Source organism: Elgaria multicarinata, chromosome 1 (genome assembly GCF_023053635.1).
Source record: "Elgaria multicarinata webbii isolate HBS135686 ecotype San Diego chromosome 1, rElgMul1.1.pri, whole genome shotgun sequence".
NCBI classification, from domain to species: Eukaryota; Metazoa; Chordata; class Lepidosauria; order Squamata; family Anguidae; genus Elgaria; species Elgaria multicarinata.
The window spans coordinates 194045004-194063894 of NC_086171.1; the positions used below are offsets into that span (position 1 = coordinate 194045004).

At 46.4% G+C, this 18891-nt stretch overlaps 1 protein-coding gene across 1 annotated transcript; it reads left to right on the forward strand.

Moving 5' to 3' along the window:
* The first annotated feature begins 1987 nt into the window (after window positions 1-1987).
* LOC134408815 (somatomedin-B and thrombospondin type-1 domain-containing protein-like) lies at window positions 1988-17714 on the forward strand. The gene is made up of 5 exons (XM_063141309.1): window positions 1988-2237; window positions 7982-8176; window positions 11111-11189; window positions 12145-12321; window positions 15742-17714. Exons 1-5 carry the CDS (start codon window positions 1988-1990, stop codon window positions 15857-15859), a joined length of 819 nt encoding a protein of 272 aa, XP_062997379.1. The 3' UTR covers window positions 15860-17714.
* Window positions 17715-18891: the final 1177 nt, after the last annotated feature.

The following is an 18891-nucleotide window of genomic DNA, read 5'->3' on the forward strand; positions in this document are numbered from 1 at the left end:
ATCAAACCAGTCCATACTCCAGGAAATATTTTATTTATTTATTTATTTATTTATTACATTTCTATACCACCCAATAGCCGGAGCTCTCTGGGCGGTTCACAAAAATTAAAACCATTCAAAGTATAAAACAACAGTATAAAACCATAATATAAAATACAATATAAAAGCTCAACCAGATAAAAACAGCAGCAATGCAAAATTACAAATTTAAAACCATGTCATTTAAAATTTATAGATTGTTAAAATGTTGGGAGAATAAAAAGGTCTTCACCTGGCGTCTAAAAGCATATAATGTAGGTGCCAAGCGAACCTCCTTAGGGAGCTCATTCCACAGCCGGGGTGCCACAGCAGAGAAGGCCCTCCTCCTGGTAGCCACCTGCCTCACTTCCTTTGGCAGGGGCTCACTGAGAAGGACCCCTGAGGATGACCTTAGGGTCCGGGCAGGTACATATGGGAGGAGGCGTTCCTTCAGATAACCTGGCCCCAAGCCGTTTAGGGCTTTAAATGTTAATACCAGCACTTTGAATCGGGCCCGGACCTGGACTGGCAGCCAATGAAGCTCGAAAAGGACTGGCGTAATGTGGTCTCGTAAATAAAGCCAGACTACTCACTTGAGGGAATGGTATTAAAGGCAAAACTGAATACTTTGGCCACATAATGAGAAGACAGGATACCCTGGAGAAGAGGCTGATGCTAGGGAAAGTGGAAGGCAAAAGGAAGAGGGGCTGACCAAGGGCAAGATGGATGGATGATATTCTGGAGGTGACAGACTTGACCTTGGGGGAGCTAGGGGTGGTGACAGCCAACAGAAAGCTCTGGCGTGGGCTGGTCCATGAAGTCACGAAGAGTCGGAAACGACTGAACGAATAAACAACATCCAGTGAATTCATGACTGAGTGAAATTTGAACGTAATTTCTTGGTCAGATCTACACCTTGTGTCAAATCATTATGATCCCTCTTGCACATTTACACCTCCAAAGACAAAAAATGACATTGGTTGCGGTATTTTGGATAATGTGGAATAAAAAGCAGGAAATAACACCATGAAGGCAGTATATAGAATGTGTAATGATTCCCAACAGTAATCAGTAGTCTTCAATACTTCTATAAAGTGGCAGTGTAGCTCTAGCTACTTCTCGCCCATAGATTACGCTGCTAAATGCGCAATGGAAATCAAAGGAACCCCGACCCTACTGCGTGCAGGGCTCTGGGCACGCGAAGTCCACATCGCCCCTACCCTCTGTTAAGCCGGGTGCCACCCTGTGCATACATGCTCGAGGCTTCCTTCCGAGTAAACAAGCCGGGCCCCGGGACTTGACTGCCAGCAGTCAGATGATCAGATGAAACCGCACGTCGACGCCCAAGAGCCCTCGGCTCTACTTCTTTTACACGCCGCTTGACCAGATTCGAATAACTGCAGAGGGGGTGGAGATCGGGAGTTGGGGGGGGGGGGGCAGACAATCGCGGTGCGCGTCGCGCTTAGGCCGCAGGTCAAGGGCTAGGAAAGGCCGCCCAACGCTTTGGGACCCGCTTTCAGACGTTCCGCGTGTGCGGACCGGATGTTCACCTGGGCGGCGGTTGCAGCAGTCAATTCCCCAGCCAGCGACTGACTACAAGAGCAACTTTTCTCCTCTTGCGGGCTCCCTCCTGATTTCTTGCTCCGAATCACGAGCTGGTCTTTCAATCTGGATCAGCGTGTTTTCTTCTTCTTCTTCGTAGGGTGTGTGTTGTTGCTTAGTTTTTGTTAATTTACAGCGGATCAGCTCCGCCGGCGGTAGATGAGTTCCGTCTCCGCGCCAGGATTGAGAGTGAGAGCGAGCGAGCGAGCGAGCGCGCCGATCTGGTGCGTTTGGCTTCGGCGGAGGAGCGGCGCCCCCAATTTCCGAGACTTCTTTCAAGGCGGTCGCGCGCGCCGCCCAGGGGGTGTGCTCGGCGCTGTACAGTTCCCAGCGGCCCGGCTGCCATTCGAAAGGGCTGGGAAGAGCCATGCCGGCGGCGCGCCCCTCCTGGAGGCCCGCTGCGGGGCGGCTGCTGCTGCTGCTTCTCTTCCTGCTCCTGCTGGCCACGCCGGGCGCGGAGAGCGGCTGTGCTAAACTGGGGCGCTGCTGCGCGGGCAGAAGCATGGCGTGTGTGAGCGCCGGCTGGAGACCCGACGGATCCCACGGGCCCTGCTACTGCGACCAGGCGTGTCCTTACACTTTGGACTGCTGCCACGACTACCGGCAGGTGTGCCCAGGTGCGTCTCGCGGGCAGGGTGGGGGGAAGAGGTCAGGCAGGTGGAGGGTGGTTGGGGCTGCAAGCAGTGGAGGCCGGTGGCTCCGACTTCGGTGGGTCTGCGAATCCATTCCGGTTTTCAGTCAGAGCTATCTAAGGTGCGGATAAGGTTCAACTATCTGGATAGCTCCTTTAGAGTTTTGACTGAAACCCAGAATGGATTCGCAGCCCCACTGAAATCGGAGCCACCAGCCTCCACTGGTTGCAAAGGCCCTAAAGGGGACAGGAGGTTACTGATCCTGTGAGTTGGGGGGTAAAGTTTGCTGACCGACTGCTCTTATCTGCGTCTACTCAGACTTAAGCCTCACTGACTTCAGTGGGATTTACTCCCAAGGTTTTGAGCCCTTGAATTGCACTGGTGCCTCCTGATCTTAAACATCTTTTCTTGAAAGTTAAATATCTCAGAGCTCAATGGGCATTTACACACTAGTGCAGCCTTCCCCATTTTGGTGTCATCCAGATGTACTGGACTACAACCTCCATGCTGGGTAGGGTTGATGGAAGTTGCAGTCCAACACATCTGGAGGGCAACAGGTTGGGGAAGGCTGCCCTCCTAGGGAGTAAATGTTTTTAGGATTGCAGACTAAGAGAAGTGTTGGAGCCTCATGGCTTTCCTCGCAGCCCAGTAGCTAACCTATGATTGTGTGCAGCTACACATTTCCTGCAGGGATATCCAGCCTACAAGGGATGCTCCTGTCATACAAATGAAGATCATGTGTACATTCTTAATATGTGAAGCAGCTAATAGCTTATGGTCAGGACCATTATTGGAACGTAAGAAGATCCATGCTCGGGCCATGGGTCCATCTAATCCAGTATTTTGTTCACACACTGGCCACCTAGCTGTCAACCATAAACCTACAAGCAGGACATGAGTGCCACAGCATCCTCCTGTCCATGTTCCCCAGCAACTGGTGTACGTAGCCAAACTGCCTGTGATCCTGGAGGTAGCATATAGCCATCAGGATTAGTAGCTATAGGTAGCCTTCTCCATGAATTTGTCCAATCGCCTTTTAAAGCCATCCAAATTGGCAGCCATCAGCATGTCTTGTGGAAGTGAATTCCATATCTGAACTATGTGCTGTGTGAGGAAATACTTCCTTCTCTCTGCCCTGAATCTCCTCTTATAAGGCATTTGGCCTCTGCTCCTTGAGGTAGCATATATCCATCAGGACTGGTAGCCATTGAGAGATCTCGTTTGAATAACAGTCTTGTGTACTGCTAACTTCTGGCAGTTGTACAAACTTGGGCAAATCTTCAAGGGAAGAGAGCTCTAAGGGGATACACCTTGTGGGTGCTTCTGGCCACCCCTGTGACACTTGTGAGCACAGCAAATTCAGGAGCATAACAGGACAGATGGCTCTGCTCCCAATGATAAGTTGGCCACACTCTTTGGCTGGCAGTGGAAAAGAATTTCCCTCTCCTCCAGATATTCAAAGAGGGTGATCAGCAGTGTTGCCCTGGATTTATAGACATTTCTTTTTGCAGCTTTCCCCAACCAGGTGCCCTCCAGATGTGTCAGACTATAGTTCCCATTATCCACAGACAGCAATGGGTGGGGATGTTGGAGGTTGTAATCTGACACATCTGGAAAGTGTCTAGCTGGGGAAGGCCGATCCATAACCATTCTGAATGATGGACAGAAATTGGAGAGGGGCTTCCTCTGGTATCCTTCTCATAAGCAAACCACTCAGGACTGGTCATATAAATGGTACAATATAAGGCTTCTAAATCATCTGATGGCTGGGTGCTGTTTCTCATATTCAAGCTCTTGGTATGTTTTATTGTTGCAAATAAATGCTCAATACCATGGTTGTATCGGAAACTGAACATCAGTGACTCTTTAATGCTCTTGAGGTTACTCTTAAAAGGCAGAGAGAAACCTTTTGTGTTATGATGCTGTTTTGCTGCTAGGTTCCCACAAAACCCCACAGCATCGCAGCTGCGGGGTGGGAACGATAAATCCTGATGGCAGGAGGGAGTGCTGGCTATCCGTCTGGAAAAGCCACAGCTACGCAGCCATTGTCATTGGGCCTGCCCTGTGCCCTGCGCTCCTGCACTGACCCAGACCTACCCTGGGCTTCGATCCACCTCCCAGGAATGCCTCCAGCCTTACCCTGAAGCGAGGCCACCACCGACAGACTGAGGAAAGAACGTGGTAAACCTGGAGCAACTTTAAAAACCATGGTAAATCAACACCACGAAAAAGCAGTTTTGAGGGGAGAAGACTGATGCAGCTGCGAGTTGGTGGCTGCATCGTATACATCATGCAGCGCCACAGCACCGCCAGAATGGGCTAAACAGGACCTATAGACAAGCTGCTATGGGTATTGGCATAATTACTGTCATGTGTGTATATTCCGAACTTTATTATTTGAAAGTCAAAACACTCCATGCAGAGATATAAACTAGACAAACTGAGCAGATTTATACTGATTCTGCTAGCCATTGAGAGGACTAAGCAGATTACTGATACTGATGCCCTAAGTACACAAGGATTTGGGGGCATAAGGAACAACTCAAACATTTGTAATAGGCTGGAGTAACTATAATAGTTTTGTTAATATTCCACAAAAATACGAGCTCATTAGTATGTTCTTGACACTTCCTGGTACAACTGAATTCCAATACTGGCAGATCTAAACTTCCTGTTATATTATTGATTGCACACTAATGTTGTTGCACTACTCTTTTGATTTTATCAAAAGCCAAAGAATGAAAATCTATGTTGACAACAGTGGGTTTGTGTATTTACTCCACATCACAGTCTAGTGGGCAGAACTCAACTTTGCAGAATCTATTTTTTTTTTTATTAGAACCTTGAGATATAGGAACCGGAACCTAACAAAAAATAGTGTTTTGGTGGTGGTGGTGGTGGCGTTACCAGTTGCAAAATATTAGGACAGGGGGTGGAACCAACCCCATGAATATTGGGGTACCCTGCAAGTACAAATTCAAATCTATATTTGAGTTACTGCAGAGGAGGGATTCTAACACAGGACTCTAAACCTGACCAGCCGATCTGCACAAAAATATAGTCAAAGGCAACCAATTAATGCTTGTATTTTACAGGTGGAAAATACAGAATCAGGGAAGATATTAGCTGAGGGCCAGCAATGACAGTGAGAGAGATTACATGCAATTTTACTCACTGTTGTCAACCAACTGCAAGACAAACTCTTGCTGGTCTGCTGTCAATCACCCAGAAATCCTGATCTACTTTCTGCCTGCCCAAGGGTGTAGTGGCAAATTTTGAAGTACAGGCCCTGGAATGAACAGGAGGACAGGGCTCCTGTATCTATAACAGTTGTATAGAAAAGGGAATTTCAGCAGGTGCTGCATGCATACATATGACACCTGCTGAAATTCCCTCTTAAATAGTACTGTTGAAGATACAGGAGCCTTGTCCTCCTTTCCATATGGTCACCCTAGCATTCATCTTGATGGTGTCTGTGGCCCCCAAGGAGAGTCCCAAACTTCAGGCTGCTGTGTTGATCCACATCAATAAACCAGATCTAGCACTTTTCATCTCCACTAGGAGCAGGTCTTTTGCAAAGCTAATGGATGTTAATTGCCCATTCAGGACCAGGAGACCCCAAAACACTTTGCATCACAACAGGGAACAATATATGGTTGGTGGTAAAAGGGAATTGGGAAGTCTGAAGGGGGTGGCTGATGATGTTAGCATCCCTGTTTATACAAAAGTGCCCAAGCTGCATTCCTGGAAGCCCTGCCCTTGCTATACCAATGTGCCTGCCTCTCTCCAGTAGAAAAGAGCACCTTCCCATGATGATCTTTTTGTTTTTCTTGGACATTGAAGTCATGCTGACAAGCCACTGGAAATCCAGCTTGGACTTCTCTCTGGGTTTTGAGATTTTGCTTGACATCTGCATACTGCTCTTTAGCGCCATATGGGCTAAAATATTTCTTTTTTGTTTGTTTTTTAAGTAAAAAATTAAGACTCTTAGGATGTTGAATACTTAGCCTAATGCAGAATTTGGCTCGTGCAATCCACCCCCAGCCCCCGGTTCTGTTGCACTCATCTTCACTCAGCACTTATCCATAAAACCTTCCGAAAGACAAATGTTGCATACACCAGGAGGCAAACAAAAAGAACTACGGGGATATTTATTTAGGCAGGAAATTCAGACAAAATAGAATTAATTATTCCTCTCCACAAAACACAGGTTGTTTGATGAGCATTTATCAGAGCTACCAAAATGTAAATCCATAATTTTATCCCCCATTGGTTGTTGATTTATATTTGAGCAACATATTCTTAAGTGATGCCATCTTGTGGAATTCTACAGGAATAACCATGTATTGTCTTTCAAAGTGCAACAAGTGAACCGGCCTATAGTATTTTCATCAGAAATATCGCTTACATGGAACTCCTTACATACCTTGTTTGTCCTCCCTGTGAATGTACTCACTGTTATTTCCATTTAAAATATAGGCAATTGTAGTTGAGCACATAAGAAGAGCCCTGCTGGATCAGACCAAGGGTCTATCTAGTCCAGCACTCTTGTTCACATAGTAGCTGCCCACAGGAAATCCACAAGTAGAACATGAGTGAACAGCATCTTCCTGCTCATAGACCCTAGCAACTAATATACAGAGGGAACAGTTCGGTCTCCCCTCCCCCCCTGCCATTTTTACTCTACAGTAAGTGCAGCTGCCCCAGTCTAGATCTTAAAATCTTTCTCCCCTATACCTCCATGCTACGTTCCAATTTATACAGGGTATAAATTGAATAAATACTACTACAAATAAAAAGATGTCAAAATTGACAAATATGTAGCTCAAAAACGGTACATACTGTGTTTTGCATTGCACACAGAATAATCATGGAGCCTATGTTGTCTGATATTTCCATATTCATTATGTACTTCAGGCTCAGTGGGTCTCCACAAGCTGCAGAAAGACGTGCTGGAAGGCCGAGTTACAAAATGGACTGTACCACTTCAGACTGAGGAAGCACAGTTTTAAATGCTACCTTATGTTAACGAAATAATTTTTGAATGCTACCTTATGTTAACTAAATATTTTTTGAATGCTACCTTATGTTAACAGAAGGGAGAGGGCTAGGCTAGGAACTTTCTCCCTGATTTGTTAACTTGCTACTTGCATAGTTATGTGATTTTTTAAAACAAACAAACATGGAAGAATATTAAAAAGTGTTATCTCCTAATGGCAGAATGATCAGAACTGATCTTTATTCTGCTGTATCTCTAGTCCAAGGCTTGGGTGAGAAATGTTATCTAAGTCCTGATACTGAGCTCTGTTTCTGGGACAATTATGGGGAAATTGTGTTGCTTACCCAGGGCTTTATGCTTCCTGCTTTTTGGCATGATTGTTATGGGCTGCATTACACGGACAGAGACAGGTGACCATGTGGTTTGAATTGAATACTTCCCCTCTAAGCATGCTCTGTTAATTTCTGTCGAGACAGTGCCATCTAGTGGCAGAAGATCCCATTTTTTCTGGGTATTACCACATTAAAAATTATTCTTTTAATAGTGGGATTCCCAGGGAATCCCATGGGAGATGTCCTCATCGTTGACGACATTGTGTGATGGACTCTCAAACTTCCGTGACTGGCCAGTCACGAGTGTGCAATAAATCACTCATTTAGAGGAACCCCATGTCAATATGCTAATGCGCAGGGTGGGGAAAACTGGACATTTTCTTTTATCATTCCTCCAGTGGTCCCTTGCGTGGTCTCTGATTGGAGTGAGTGGAGCGGCTGTGCAGAGCCTTGCAAAGCGACATACCGTGTCCGAAAGAGGCGCATAATCCGGGAGCCAAGGAATGGTGGCGAAGCGTGCCCTCCTCTGGAGGAGAAGGCGGGCTGTTTGGAGTATTGGACCTGGCAAGGGACAGAGTGCAAGCAGTCCTTCAGTAAGTTGTACAGGGCAACATTTTGGATTTTGAGTGGTATGTGGAGGAAGATTCTTTTCAAGGTTCCAGAGCAAGCTCTTGGACGCATTAAATATGACGATGAAATTATTGTTATTTCTTACCCGCCTCTCCCTTTGGATCAAGGCGACAAACAACATTTGTACAACAATACAATATAAATCAAATACATAAAATTAATTAAAAGAGCATATAAAACTGATACAATATCAAAATAACTATCAAGACATCTTAAAATTCTTGGTTTAAAATACATCTGGGTAGGCCTGCCAGAAGAGGCTAGTCTTTACAGCTGTCTTAAACTTGGAGAGAGAGTTAAGGGAGGCCATTCCACAGTCTGGGGGCGACAGAAGAAAAGGTCCTCTAGATGTCAGCCTAGTTTTGGCTAACTGGAGTAAGTTCTCCCCAGAGGACCTGAGTGTGTGGAGCAGATTGTACAGGAGAAGGTGATCCTGCAGGTAACCTGGACCCAAACCATGTAAGGCTTTAAAGGTAATGACCAACACTTATTAAAGGTGCAAACTGATAGGCTAGATGTTTGGAGGATGTGGGGCTCTGCTGTCGGAGCTTTCTGTACATCTTAAACTGGCAGGGCTCTTGCTGGCACGGCAAGAGGAGCAAGGGAGGCTCTTTTTGACTCTCCTCCAAAATAGCTTTATGCATTAAGTGGGCCTCTGGACCCATCTAATCCTCCATCTCTGTCGGGGGAAGGATGGGAGTGGAGAAACCTTTGGATTTAGTGGATCCACAGCTTCTCCCCTTGTCCCTCACTGGTCCACTTTCAACACATCCATTTCCTCTCTTCCCAAGGTCAGAGTTCTGACCTTGGGAAAGGGAGTCACCACTGCGCTTTCCACAGGTGCTGGGGTTGGAGGAACCATGGTCAGATCTCCTCCTCCGAGGTCGGAGTTCTGTCTCTGGCCTTGGAGTGAGACATCTGCTGCACCCTGTGACTCCTCAAATGCTATCCAGGGGCTGTAGGATTACTCTCTTAAGTTGCCAAAGCCCCAGTGTCTTTTCAGGACACTTGTTGTGGTTAATTTTGTAAAATAATATAGCATAACAACGTTATGAACACATGCCAGATGCCCCTTTTAAAATTGGCTTAGGGCTCAATCCTATGCATATTTAGACAGAAAAAAGTCCTACAACTCCCAGCATGCCCCAGCCAACTGGCCGGGGAATGCTGGGAGTTGTAGGACTTTTTTCTATCTAAACTTGCAGAGCATTGCACCCTTACTCACTTTGGCACATGTAGCTAGCCATAAGTCTACTTTATGATTTTAATCAATTGTCCCTTACAGGGTTACACATTTTTTTACAGGCCTTGGTTGCCAAGCACGGTGACCATTTGTCTTCTTTTACAGAAGACAGTCTTCTGTTTGAGGGGCGGTCAGAGGAGAGACCTCTGTTTGAAGGATTGTCCTGTCTGTTTAAAGATAACCATAAGAGGAGACCATAGGGACCTTGAAGTTGCCCATCAATACGTCTCTCTTTAAGGACACAAACCTATGCATGTTTATTCACAAAAAAGTTGTACAATTCCCAGCATGCCCTAGCCAAAATGGCTCTCAAGAAGGATGCTCGGAGATGTGGGATTTTTTCCCTGTCTAAACATGTGCCCTAAAGCATTTTTAGCCTGTTCTTTAGCCAAAAAGGCTCCTAGATTTACACTAAGGGGCACTCTACACATCCTCTAAGCCCTGCAGTAGTTGAGAATCAGCGCTGCATCAATTACATGATGCAGCTGCAGATTCAAAGCCACCGCGGGGCTTTTCTACGAAGCGAGGTCACCCCAGCTGTTCCGCTATTTGATCTCGGTCTGTGGTTGATCCAGGGAGTGATCCAGGCAAATGGCGACCGGTAGTTGGTGCCTGGAAGCCAGGAAGAGGGCAGGGGTGTGTGTAGATTGTTGGCATCAGTACCTGGATGATTGCTGGTAATCCCTCCTTGGTGTGGGGATTACCCAACCAACCCCGCAGGAGTGAAGCCTCGGGGTTTAGGGGAAATGCATTGCCGATGTGGTGCTGTCAAGGCAGCCCCCAGGACAGCAGAATGAGGAGGCGCATAGGTCACCTGGTCACAGTATTCCCCACTATGCTGAGATGGATTGTATTTCTTTTTAAATTATAGCTGTTATTTCTAAATTTGCATCTCTACCTATAAATTAGCACAGGAACAATTTATGCAGATTTGTTTCTTCTTTAGTCCTTTTTTTGGGTAAAGCTTTCCTCCTCCTCCTCCTCCTCCTCCTCCTTTTTTGGCAATGAGTAAGTGGCCACCCTATGGCCAAGCTCAGAAGTGTGGTCTTCAGGTTTCTGCCCCATAGCTAGTCAAAGAAGCTCCCATTTCTTGCCCACCTTTCCTCTTCTAGTATTGGTTCTTTTCTTGTGTGAGCACTACAGTCTTGGCTTGTTAGTTCAGGCTAAATATTATTTTTTCCCCTGTTGGTCTTTCTTTCTTTCTTTCTTTCTTTCTTTCTTTCTTTCTTTCTTTAACCAGTGTTGCTGAGACCAAAATAAAATCTGTGGGCTGGAGAAGAATTTGAATGGTATATTTTTAAATCAGGATATGTTTTTCTACCAAACCTGCTGAGAATAATTATTAAAATAGCTTCTTCCCTCCTTCCTAGTTGCTGGGATGATGATAATAAGCAGACCTGTTATGACAAGGAGATGTTACAGAGACGGGTGGGAGAAGAATTCCCATTTCTGTTCACTGGGATGATGAATAATCCCTGATGACCTGGAAATGTGGGAGAGAACTGTCTTTGATTTCCTGCCAGAGGGAAAATGAAATGGCATTAAAGACCATAAATGTCCCAATGTTTATTGTTCTGCAGACGTAAGCGGGCTTGGGGCACAGTTGTCGCTTATCATGTCTGCTGTGTTTGTTTTTCCCCTTTGATGTGAGCAGTCCCGGCGTTAATAACCACTGGAGGCTATGGGAAAGCAAGAAAAAAGCGTGCTGTGTCCAACAAGAACGAAAGAACTGGGTAAGTAATGCGTTTGGGCATTGTAGTCTATAGCAGTTTCATTGCTGGGCCGCCTGCAAGTCACATGGCGGTACTTTTGTTAAAGTGGGAGGGAGATGGCAGGTGCCAAGAAAGGTGTCTGAGGGCAACATTCGCCCCATGGGCACCATGTTACTTACCCCAGTCTAGAAGAAGTTTTGCCAGTTGAGTGAACCAGGCATAAAGCTGCAGGGCAGCGCTAACTTTTTCCTGGCAACTAATCCCACTAAACGCAATGGGATGGGCTTAAGAACATAAGAAAAGCCATGCTGAATCAGACCAAACGTCCCTCTAGTCCCCCATTCTGTTCACACAGTGACCAGCCATGGGAAACCCTCAAGCAGAACATGAGTGCCACAGCACCCTTCCGTCCCATGTTCCCCAGTAACTGGTGTACATAGGCAAACTGCCTCTGATCTTGGAGGTAGCATATAGCCATCCGGTCTAGTAGCCCTTGCTAGCCTTCTCCTCCATGAATTTAGCCAGTCTCCTTTTAAAGCCATCCAAATTGGTGGCCATCACTATATCCTGTGGAAGTGAATTCCGTAGCTGAACTATGCGCTGTGTGAAGAAGTACATCCTGAGTCTCCCATCAATCAGCTTCATGAGACGACCCCATTGGGTTCTCATATTAGAAGAGATGGAGAAAAATGTCTCCCTATCCACTTTCTCCACACCATGCATAATTTTATGCACTGCTGTCATGTCTCCCCTTACTTGCCTTTTTTCCAAGCTGAACAATCCCAGACCAAAGTCTGTCCCCAAAGTGGCTAAGCAGATGACCATGGGAAGCCCACAAGTAGGACATGAGCGCAATAGAGCCTTCCTGCTTGTGTTCTCCAGCAGCTGGTATTGAGCGGCATTCTGTCTCTTGACTTTGGAGCCAACATGCATGGGTTTGTGTTGCATATTACTTCCTCTATCTCTTCTGTGGCAGATATTGTGTCGAATTTCAGCTCACAGCCATCACAGAGGGATGCCTGCACGGGAACAGCTCATATACCCATTGGATGAAGTATCTCAGTGAAGGGCACACAGTGTGTGTGGAGTGCCAGCATCCAGCTCTGGATTCCAGGAGTCTGCACTGCTCTGGGGATGGCAGTGGCGCCAAAAGGTAAGCGCCAAACTTTCTGCCTTGCTCAGTTGGACATGTGCGTTGGGTCATTTCATTTCACTCCACTAAATCTCTTCACGGCCTAGAACAGCCTTCTCCCAACCCAGTGCCCTCAAGATATTTTGGACTTCAACTCCCATCAGCCCCAGCCACATGGGATTGGTGGAAGTTCTAGTTCTAAATAGTGCTGTGCTGAAAATTTCGACCATTCCATTTTTAGCATTTCGTGGGGGATGGGGGGAAAACAAAAATTCAGGTGAAAGAGGCTGGGAGAGGTGTGGATTTCAGAGAATTTTCTCCTTGGGGAGGGGGACAGGAGGATGCCTTTTTAAATGTAACCAGTTGTTGAGGGGTCTTCTTTCTTTTTATTTTTTTAAAAACACACCCAGCATTTTCAGGAGCCCAGGAGTTCTTCCTGAATGCTTACTGGAGAGGCAGAGGTCACATGGTCTCCAATAGGCATTCACTAAGAACTGCTGGGCTCCTCCAAATGCCTGGGGAAGGGTGCTTTTTTTTTTTTGTGGAAAAGCTAAAGAATAGGAAGAAGGCCCCTGAGCAATTGGCTAGCACAGCTTGACAATGGATTTTGCCCCTTGGGCTGAAAGAGGTTCAATGAGCTGCAACAAATTAATTACCGCAAAGAGAGCTTTCTGTCAACTGATGCTAAGCACTGTACTAGTGACACTTACTGGGTTCGCACAACACGCTAGCCCACATTTAGTGATTAAGTTTGGGAATTGTTGGGTTGTTTGTTGAACTGTGGGTTAGCGTGTTGTGTGGACAACCCTATTTCTATACATTTCTCTGAGTGTCATCTAGGGTAAATCAACTTTGCAAAGAGCTAGACTACATATGATGTTAGTGTGTGTAAAGTCCTACAACTCCCAGCATGCCTTGCCAGGGAGGGAGGGACTTACCAGACCCCACGAGCGATGGGCGCTCGTGGCCTTGCCGCTGCTGTTCCCAGTGGATTGCCCATCCAGTCGTGTGATCAGGACTGCAGGAGACCCTGCATGACTCATTGCAGGATCTGTGAGCGCCCCAGTCACCAGCGTCCCCTCAGTGCTGCCAGCTTCCCTCTGCTCCTCTCTGATGCCAGCCCTGAAAGTGCACAGAAAGGATCTGGCACACAAGGGCCGTAAACCAAACAGCCAGTTCTGCAAAAGCACTCTGCACGTGTACTGTTTAGACCTCTGGCAAGAGCCTTCTGTCCCTTCACTGGCCGCCCACTGCACAGGAAGGAAGAGGGAGAGTCAGAAAACAGTTGGCAGCAGGGTTGGCTCTACCATTAGGCAGAGTGGGGTGGTTGCCTCAGGCAACAGATGCTTGGAGGTGGCTTGTTCTGCACCTCCTAAGCTAGCTTGATGCCTTCAGGTGTGGTGGAAGAATCTGTCTCATCGCCAATATTTCAACTGCCAGTCTAGTCAGCTTTTGAACATGGCATGGGAGGGCGGCCATCTTGTTCTTCACCTTAGGCAGCAATTTGTCTCTGGCCAGTCCTGGTTAGCAGGAAGAGAAAAGGGATTAGAAAGCAGACAGAGTCTACTTCTAACTCTAGCTTCTGTCCATTTCTGGCTTCTGCCCTGCTTGCTGCCGATATATGCCCCTCCTCCTATAGGAGAAGTACATTTTGAGGGGTCATTTTTTGTTGCTTTTGTTGCTGGGATCTTCTTTTTTCATCTTTAAGAAAAGAAAGACTTGGGCCCAGAAGACAGCTTTTGCTAAAGCTCCAGGGAGGCGCTTCACCAGTTACGATGCTGGCTTAATAGATTGATCTAACTTTGGTCTCGCGTGTGTACATTTCAAAGCATTTTGTTGAATTAGCGGAGCCATGTTTGGAATGTCTCGCAAGGTCACGTCTCATGCAACTGGGCCAGCTTGTCACTATACCTTTCCTCCACGTTTCTTCCTGAAATAGGCTTTGAGGCATCAGCCAATTCAACTGGGGGATGTGATGACATGAAGATCTGCTGGTCTTGATTACTTGAGAAGGGAGAAAGCAGCTGGAGAAAGTCTTTAGAATGAGTGGAGAGAGAGAGAGAGCCTGCATTCTGGAGACAATTCATCTCTTACAAGGGTTCAGTGAAGGGACAGGATGGTTGTAAGGTATCATCACTCCCTCTAATAGCAAACTCAGGTGGTGAGTGCCAATACGACTGGAGCCAAAAGCCAAGTTTGAAGATGTACAGAACATATATATTTTAGGAAATAGCCAACAGGTACTTTAAAAGCCTAAAACAATCAGCCTTTAAAATGATGCAGCGATTTTTAGGTTTTTTTGGTGTTTTTTTTAAAGGTACTAGAAGATTCAGGCCTGAATAAGTAGTACTGACATTTGCAAAGAGCATGCATTGGGAATTGCTGGAAAAACCAGGGCCTCATGCCTGCAAGGATTAACTGTTCCTTATAGTTTGCAGTAAGATGCGGTCATTGTGGAATGCAGTTTCGTTATGGACATTTATGTCCATGCAGATGGGGAAGGATGTAAGAAACTGTTCTTCTAAGTATAACCTTGTCTGCATTTCTCCATCAGCAGGTCCATATCTGCAAGTGAGTAAAAGTCAGTTTGCACATTACCATCCTAAAATGGGGGCCATTTGAATTAGTCTCTGGTACCTTCAGGCTCGCCTCCACAATGTGTCCTGCAGTTCATCACATGGTCTGGCTGCTTAGTGTGAAGGGTTTCCACATTGCCAGAAACTGAGTGTGCAGATACAGAACCCTCCACTCCAAACAGACTGTTCCTGTGATCAGTTGCGTATGAACCAATGAAACTGCCTTAGATTGAGTCACACGATTGGTCCATCCAGCCCAGTAATTTCTACACTAACTGGTAGTGGCTTTCTAAAGGTTCAGGCAAGGGTATTTTAGCTCTGCTACCTTTGAAACTGGTGATGACATGGATAGAAGTTAGGGCTTTATGCAGCCAAGCATGTGCTCCATCACTGGGTTCTGGGACCTCCCTGTGACACATTAAAGTGGTGGCATGGAGAAGACACCACGTGGAGAGCATTTAAAGCAACTTCCAAATGCTAAATATAAAGTACCTCTTGTTACGTGAATCTGTAGAAACAGAAATCCTTATAAATATATAATACACTTCATTGTACTTTAGTGCTGTACAGTTAGCTCTACTGAACCTCCAGGCTCTGGAAGGGAGTGTTGGGTGCCTCAAAACTACTATTTCCCTATTCATATTTGAGTAGAGACTGGCAGCTGATGCTGCAGTATGTAAAATAAATAATATTTGGATTGGTTGAACTTTTTTACACTCCGCTTGCTGTCTGCATGACAGACTTGCTGAACTCCTGGCTAACCCGTTGGGGAGAAAGCAATGCATGCTTTGATGCTGCCCTTGGAGAAGTGAATACATTGTATCACCATGTGCTTTTGCTTCCCCCCCCTTCCTTTCTTTTACAGGAACCAGCTATTACACTGGCAGGCTGTGGGGAATCCAAGGTGTAGAGGGACCTGGAAGAAAGTTCGCCAACTGGACACTTGCTCTTGTCCTTCTGTTCACAGCTTCTTGTTCATCTGACTTCCACATAATTGCCCCTCTGCCTTGAGCCTTCACTTCCTTGCCAGTTCTCATTTGCAAAGGTTCAACTATGAAGTGAGACAACTGGGCTGCTGACCGATACATTCTAAGATCAGGGGCACGGCTGCTTTCAAGATCCATCGTCTGGTGCTAGAGGACATTCTTTGGATGTCTAATGCCCGAGCTTAAGTTCCTGGTATTTTTATTTTAAAGAATCTGGAGTAGCAGGATTTAAAGAGTGACCTATGCACGAGAGATACAGGACGATAACTCTTGAGACCTGCTGACAGACCGTGTTGAGAAGTGATGAATAGACGTGGACAAACTTGCCCCTGCTCAAACTTAGGTCGATTTGGAAATGTGCTGAGTTATTTCCCAAAAAATTGGAAATAACTTTTCTCATATTCTGAGCTTTGTATGTCATTCACCCAGCCTTTTTGACAACCCCCCTTTTTAATACAGTTTATCGCTTTGGGGCAGCAATGGTGATGCTTCAGAAGGAGTGAGGCGGTTTAAGAGGGAGCAAAGGAGATCTCATCTTTTCCACTTCCTCCAACTCTCCAACACACTCATTATGAGCAGAGGGAGGAAAAGTCCCATTGGCCACTGGGAAATGTAGTTTGAGGGGCATAAACTGGGATTTCTTCTGCTCAGATTTAATCCAAGCCAGAGAAGAATTTGGGGGCTTGTAAAGTTCACCCATCATTTGAGGCAGACTTTTACAACTCCCCACAGCTTAAAAAGCCGCACCTGAACTTGGAGAACTTTGGAGGCTTTGCCAGTGTTCAAGCAAATTCTGCACATCCAGAGGAAAAAGCACTGAACTGAGCATAGAACTCTGGTTCCTGAGAATCTCCAACTTTCATTATTTTATTTTATTGTATTAAAACGTGTGGCTAGTCCTCATGGCTGCTGCAAAGATATGCCCAGAACGATGGGGGCAGTGCTTCCTGAAATGTCAGATGCTAGAGTGGGGCAGTTGAACATAATTTCCAAGGGACTGGGCTTCAGTGCCTTGCATAGTTCCCTTCTTTCCCTTCATGTAGCAGAAGCAGAATCAATTTACACAAAACAAGACCAAAATGCCTATCATTGCGTAATTTACACTAGTCACAAATTTTAGGTGTGTGTGTGTGTGTGTGTGTGCGCACGAGCGCCCTTTTTCCCCATGTAGAATTTACGCACAGCCTTGCTCGTGCTCAACTGAACGGATGGACTGACCTGACTGTCTACAGAAGTTAGCTGCTTTCTTTGCAAAAATGGAAAGCATTGCTGCTGGTTTCCCTACCTCCTGCCCTCCTACCCACCCGGAAGAACCAGCGGAGACTGGTGGCTGCTCTGTCAGTGGGGCGGTGAATCCACTCTGGGTTTCAGTCAGAACTCTAAAGGAGCTATCCAACGTGTACCTTGGTGATTCTGGCTGATTCTGATTGAAACTCGGAGCAGATTCAGCACTCCACTGACATCAGAGCCACCAGCCTCCGCTACCAAGGACTCAGTCCTTAAAACTATGCACAAAGAAGCTGTTTCCAACCCTTTCCTGGCAGGTTATTGCAAGTTTTAGGAAGTAATTTAGATCAGGAAAGCAGTATGCAGGGGAAGGTTAAATGCCCTGTGCTCCACTTAACAGCTCCCCCCACCACAGTTGGTTAAGGCGGAAACAAAAGCAGTGAGCGATCCAGTTGCAGAGTGTCTGCCTAATAGGTATTTTAACTCATTGTCTTCATGTATGTTTCTTAATCCTGGGCGAAGACTCCGTGGTTATTTGTTTGGCAAAGTAATGAAAGATGCCCTTAGATTAGTTTGTGCTGAGTGGTGCAATTTTACAGACCACTGAAACATCTCTGTGAAGCTTGGATATAGAATCATAGAATCATAGAATCATAGAATAGCAGAGTTGGAAGGGGCCTACAAGGCCATCGAGTCCAACCCCCTGCTCAATGCAGGAATCCACCCTAAAGCATCCCTGACAGATGGTTGTCCAGCTGCTTCACCTTTCACTTATTGACTGGGTTCCCAACACGAGAACCCATTCTCAGTGCTGAGTGTGGGTTGTCATTGAAACACGGGTTGTTGAAACGTGGTTTGTTAACCATGAACAACCCATGGAACTTGGACATAGGCCCTTTCTACACTCTCTGTTTTTCCAGGGATCATCCCTGTGCATCCAAATGACACACATGGGATCCCAGGAGCAGGGAGGGATGATCCCTCCATTTCCCCAGGATAACTGAGACCTCAGTTATCCTGGTTTTACATGTGGTCCCGGGACGATCCCAAGGACCACAGGTAGTGTAGGCCCCTGTCCCAGCTTTTTCCTTCCTCCTCATGAGTAGCGGGGGTCTTCAGAGGGAAGGAGCTGGGACAGGAGGAGTCCAGGGCCATTGAGGGTGGGGAGGGGAGTGGGGTCGGGCCTTTTTTTAAACCTTAATTTTTGCTGGACCACAAGTGCACTCCAGCTCTTCCTCTTTAAAGAAAAAAAAGGCCGCCACGATGGGCACAGCGCCTGGGACGTCATGTGGCCCATGTGAACTGAGGGCGATGATCCCAGAAGCAGGTAAGCCCAGGATCACGCCCCCTCTCTCCCTCTACTCCCATAAGTGTAGAAAGGGCCCCAGTTGCCTGAATTGCTTGCAAAGTGCCCTTTATAGAGTCAAACAAGACATGATGCTCAAACTCCTTGATTAGAATCACCTGCAGTAAAACTAATAAATAGCCAGGACCCCTGGAACTGGATTAGGAACTTAGTCCTGGGGTGGTGGTGCTTAGTTCCAAACCACTTTGCCTTCCCCAGAAGCACTTCAGTAAGTGATTCCGGTCTCCTGCATTGCCTCTAGTTTTGTCCATACTTATAGCTGGCTCCCATGCATGCTTACTGAGAAGCAAGTACCAGTGGGGCTTACTCCCAAGTTAATGTGTGTAGGATGTCGGCCTTAGGCTGCAATCCTATACACTTTACCTGGGAGTAAGTCTTACTGAACTCAATGGGACTTCTGAGTGAACATATGTAGGATTGCACTGAAATATGTAGA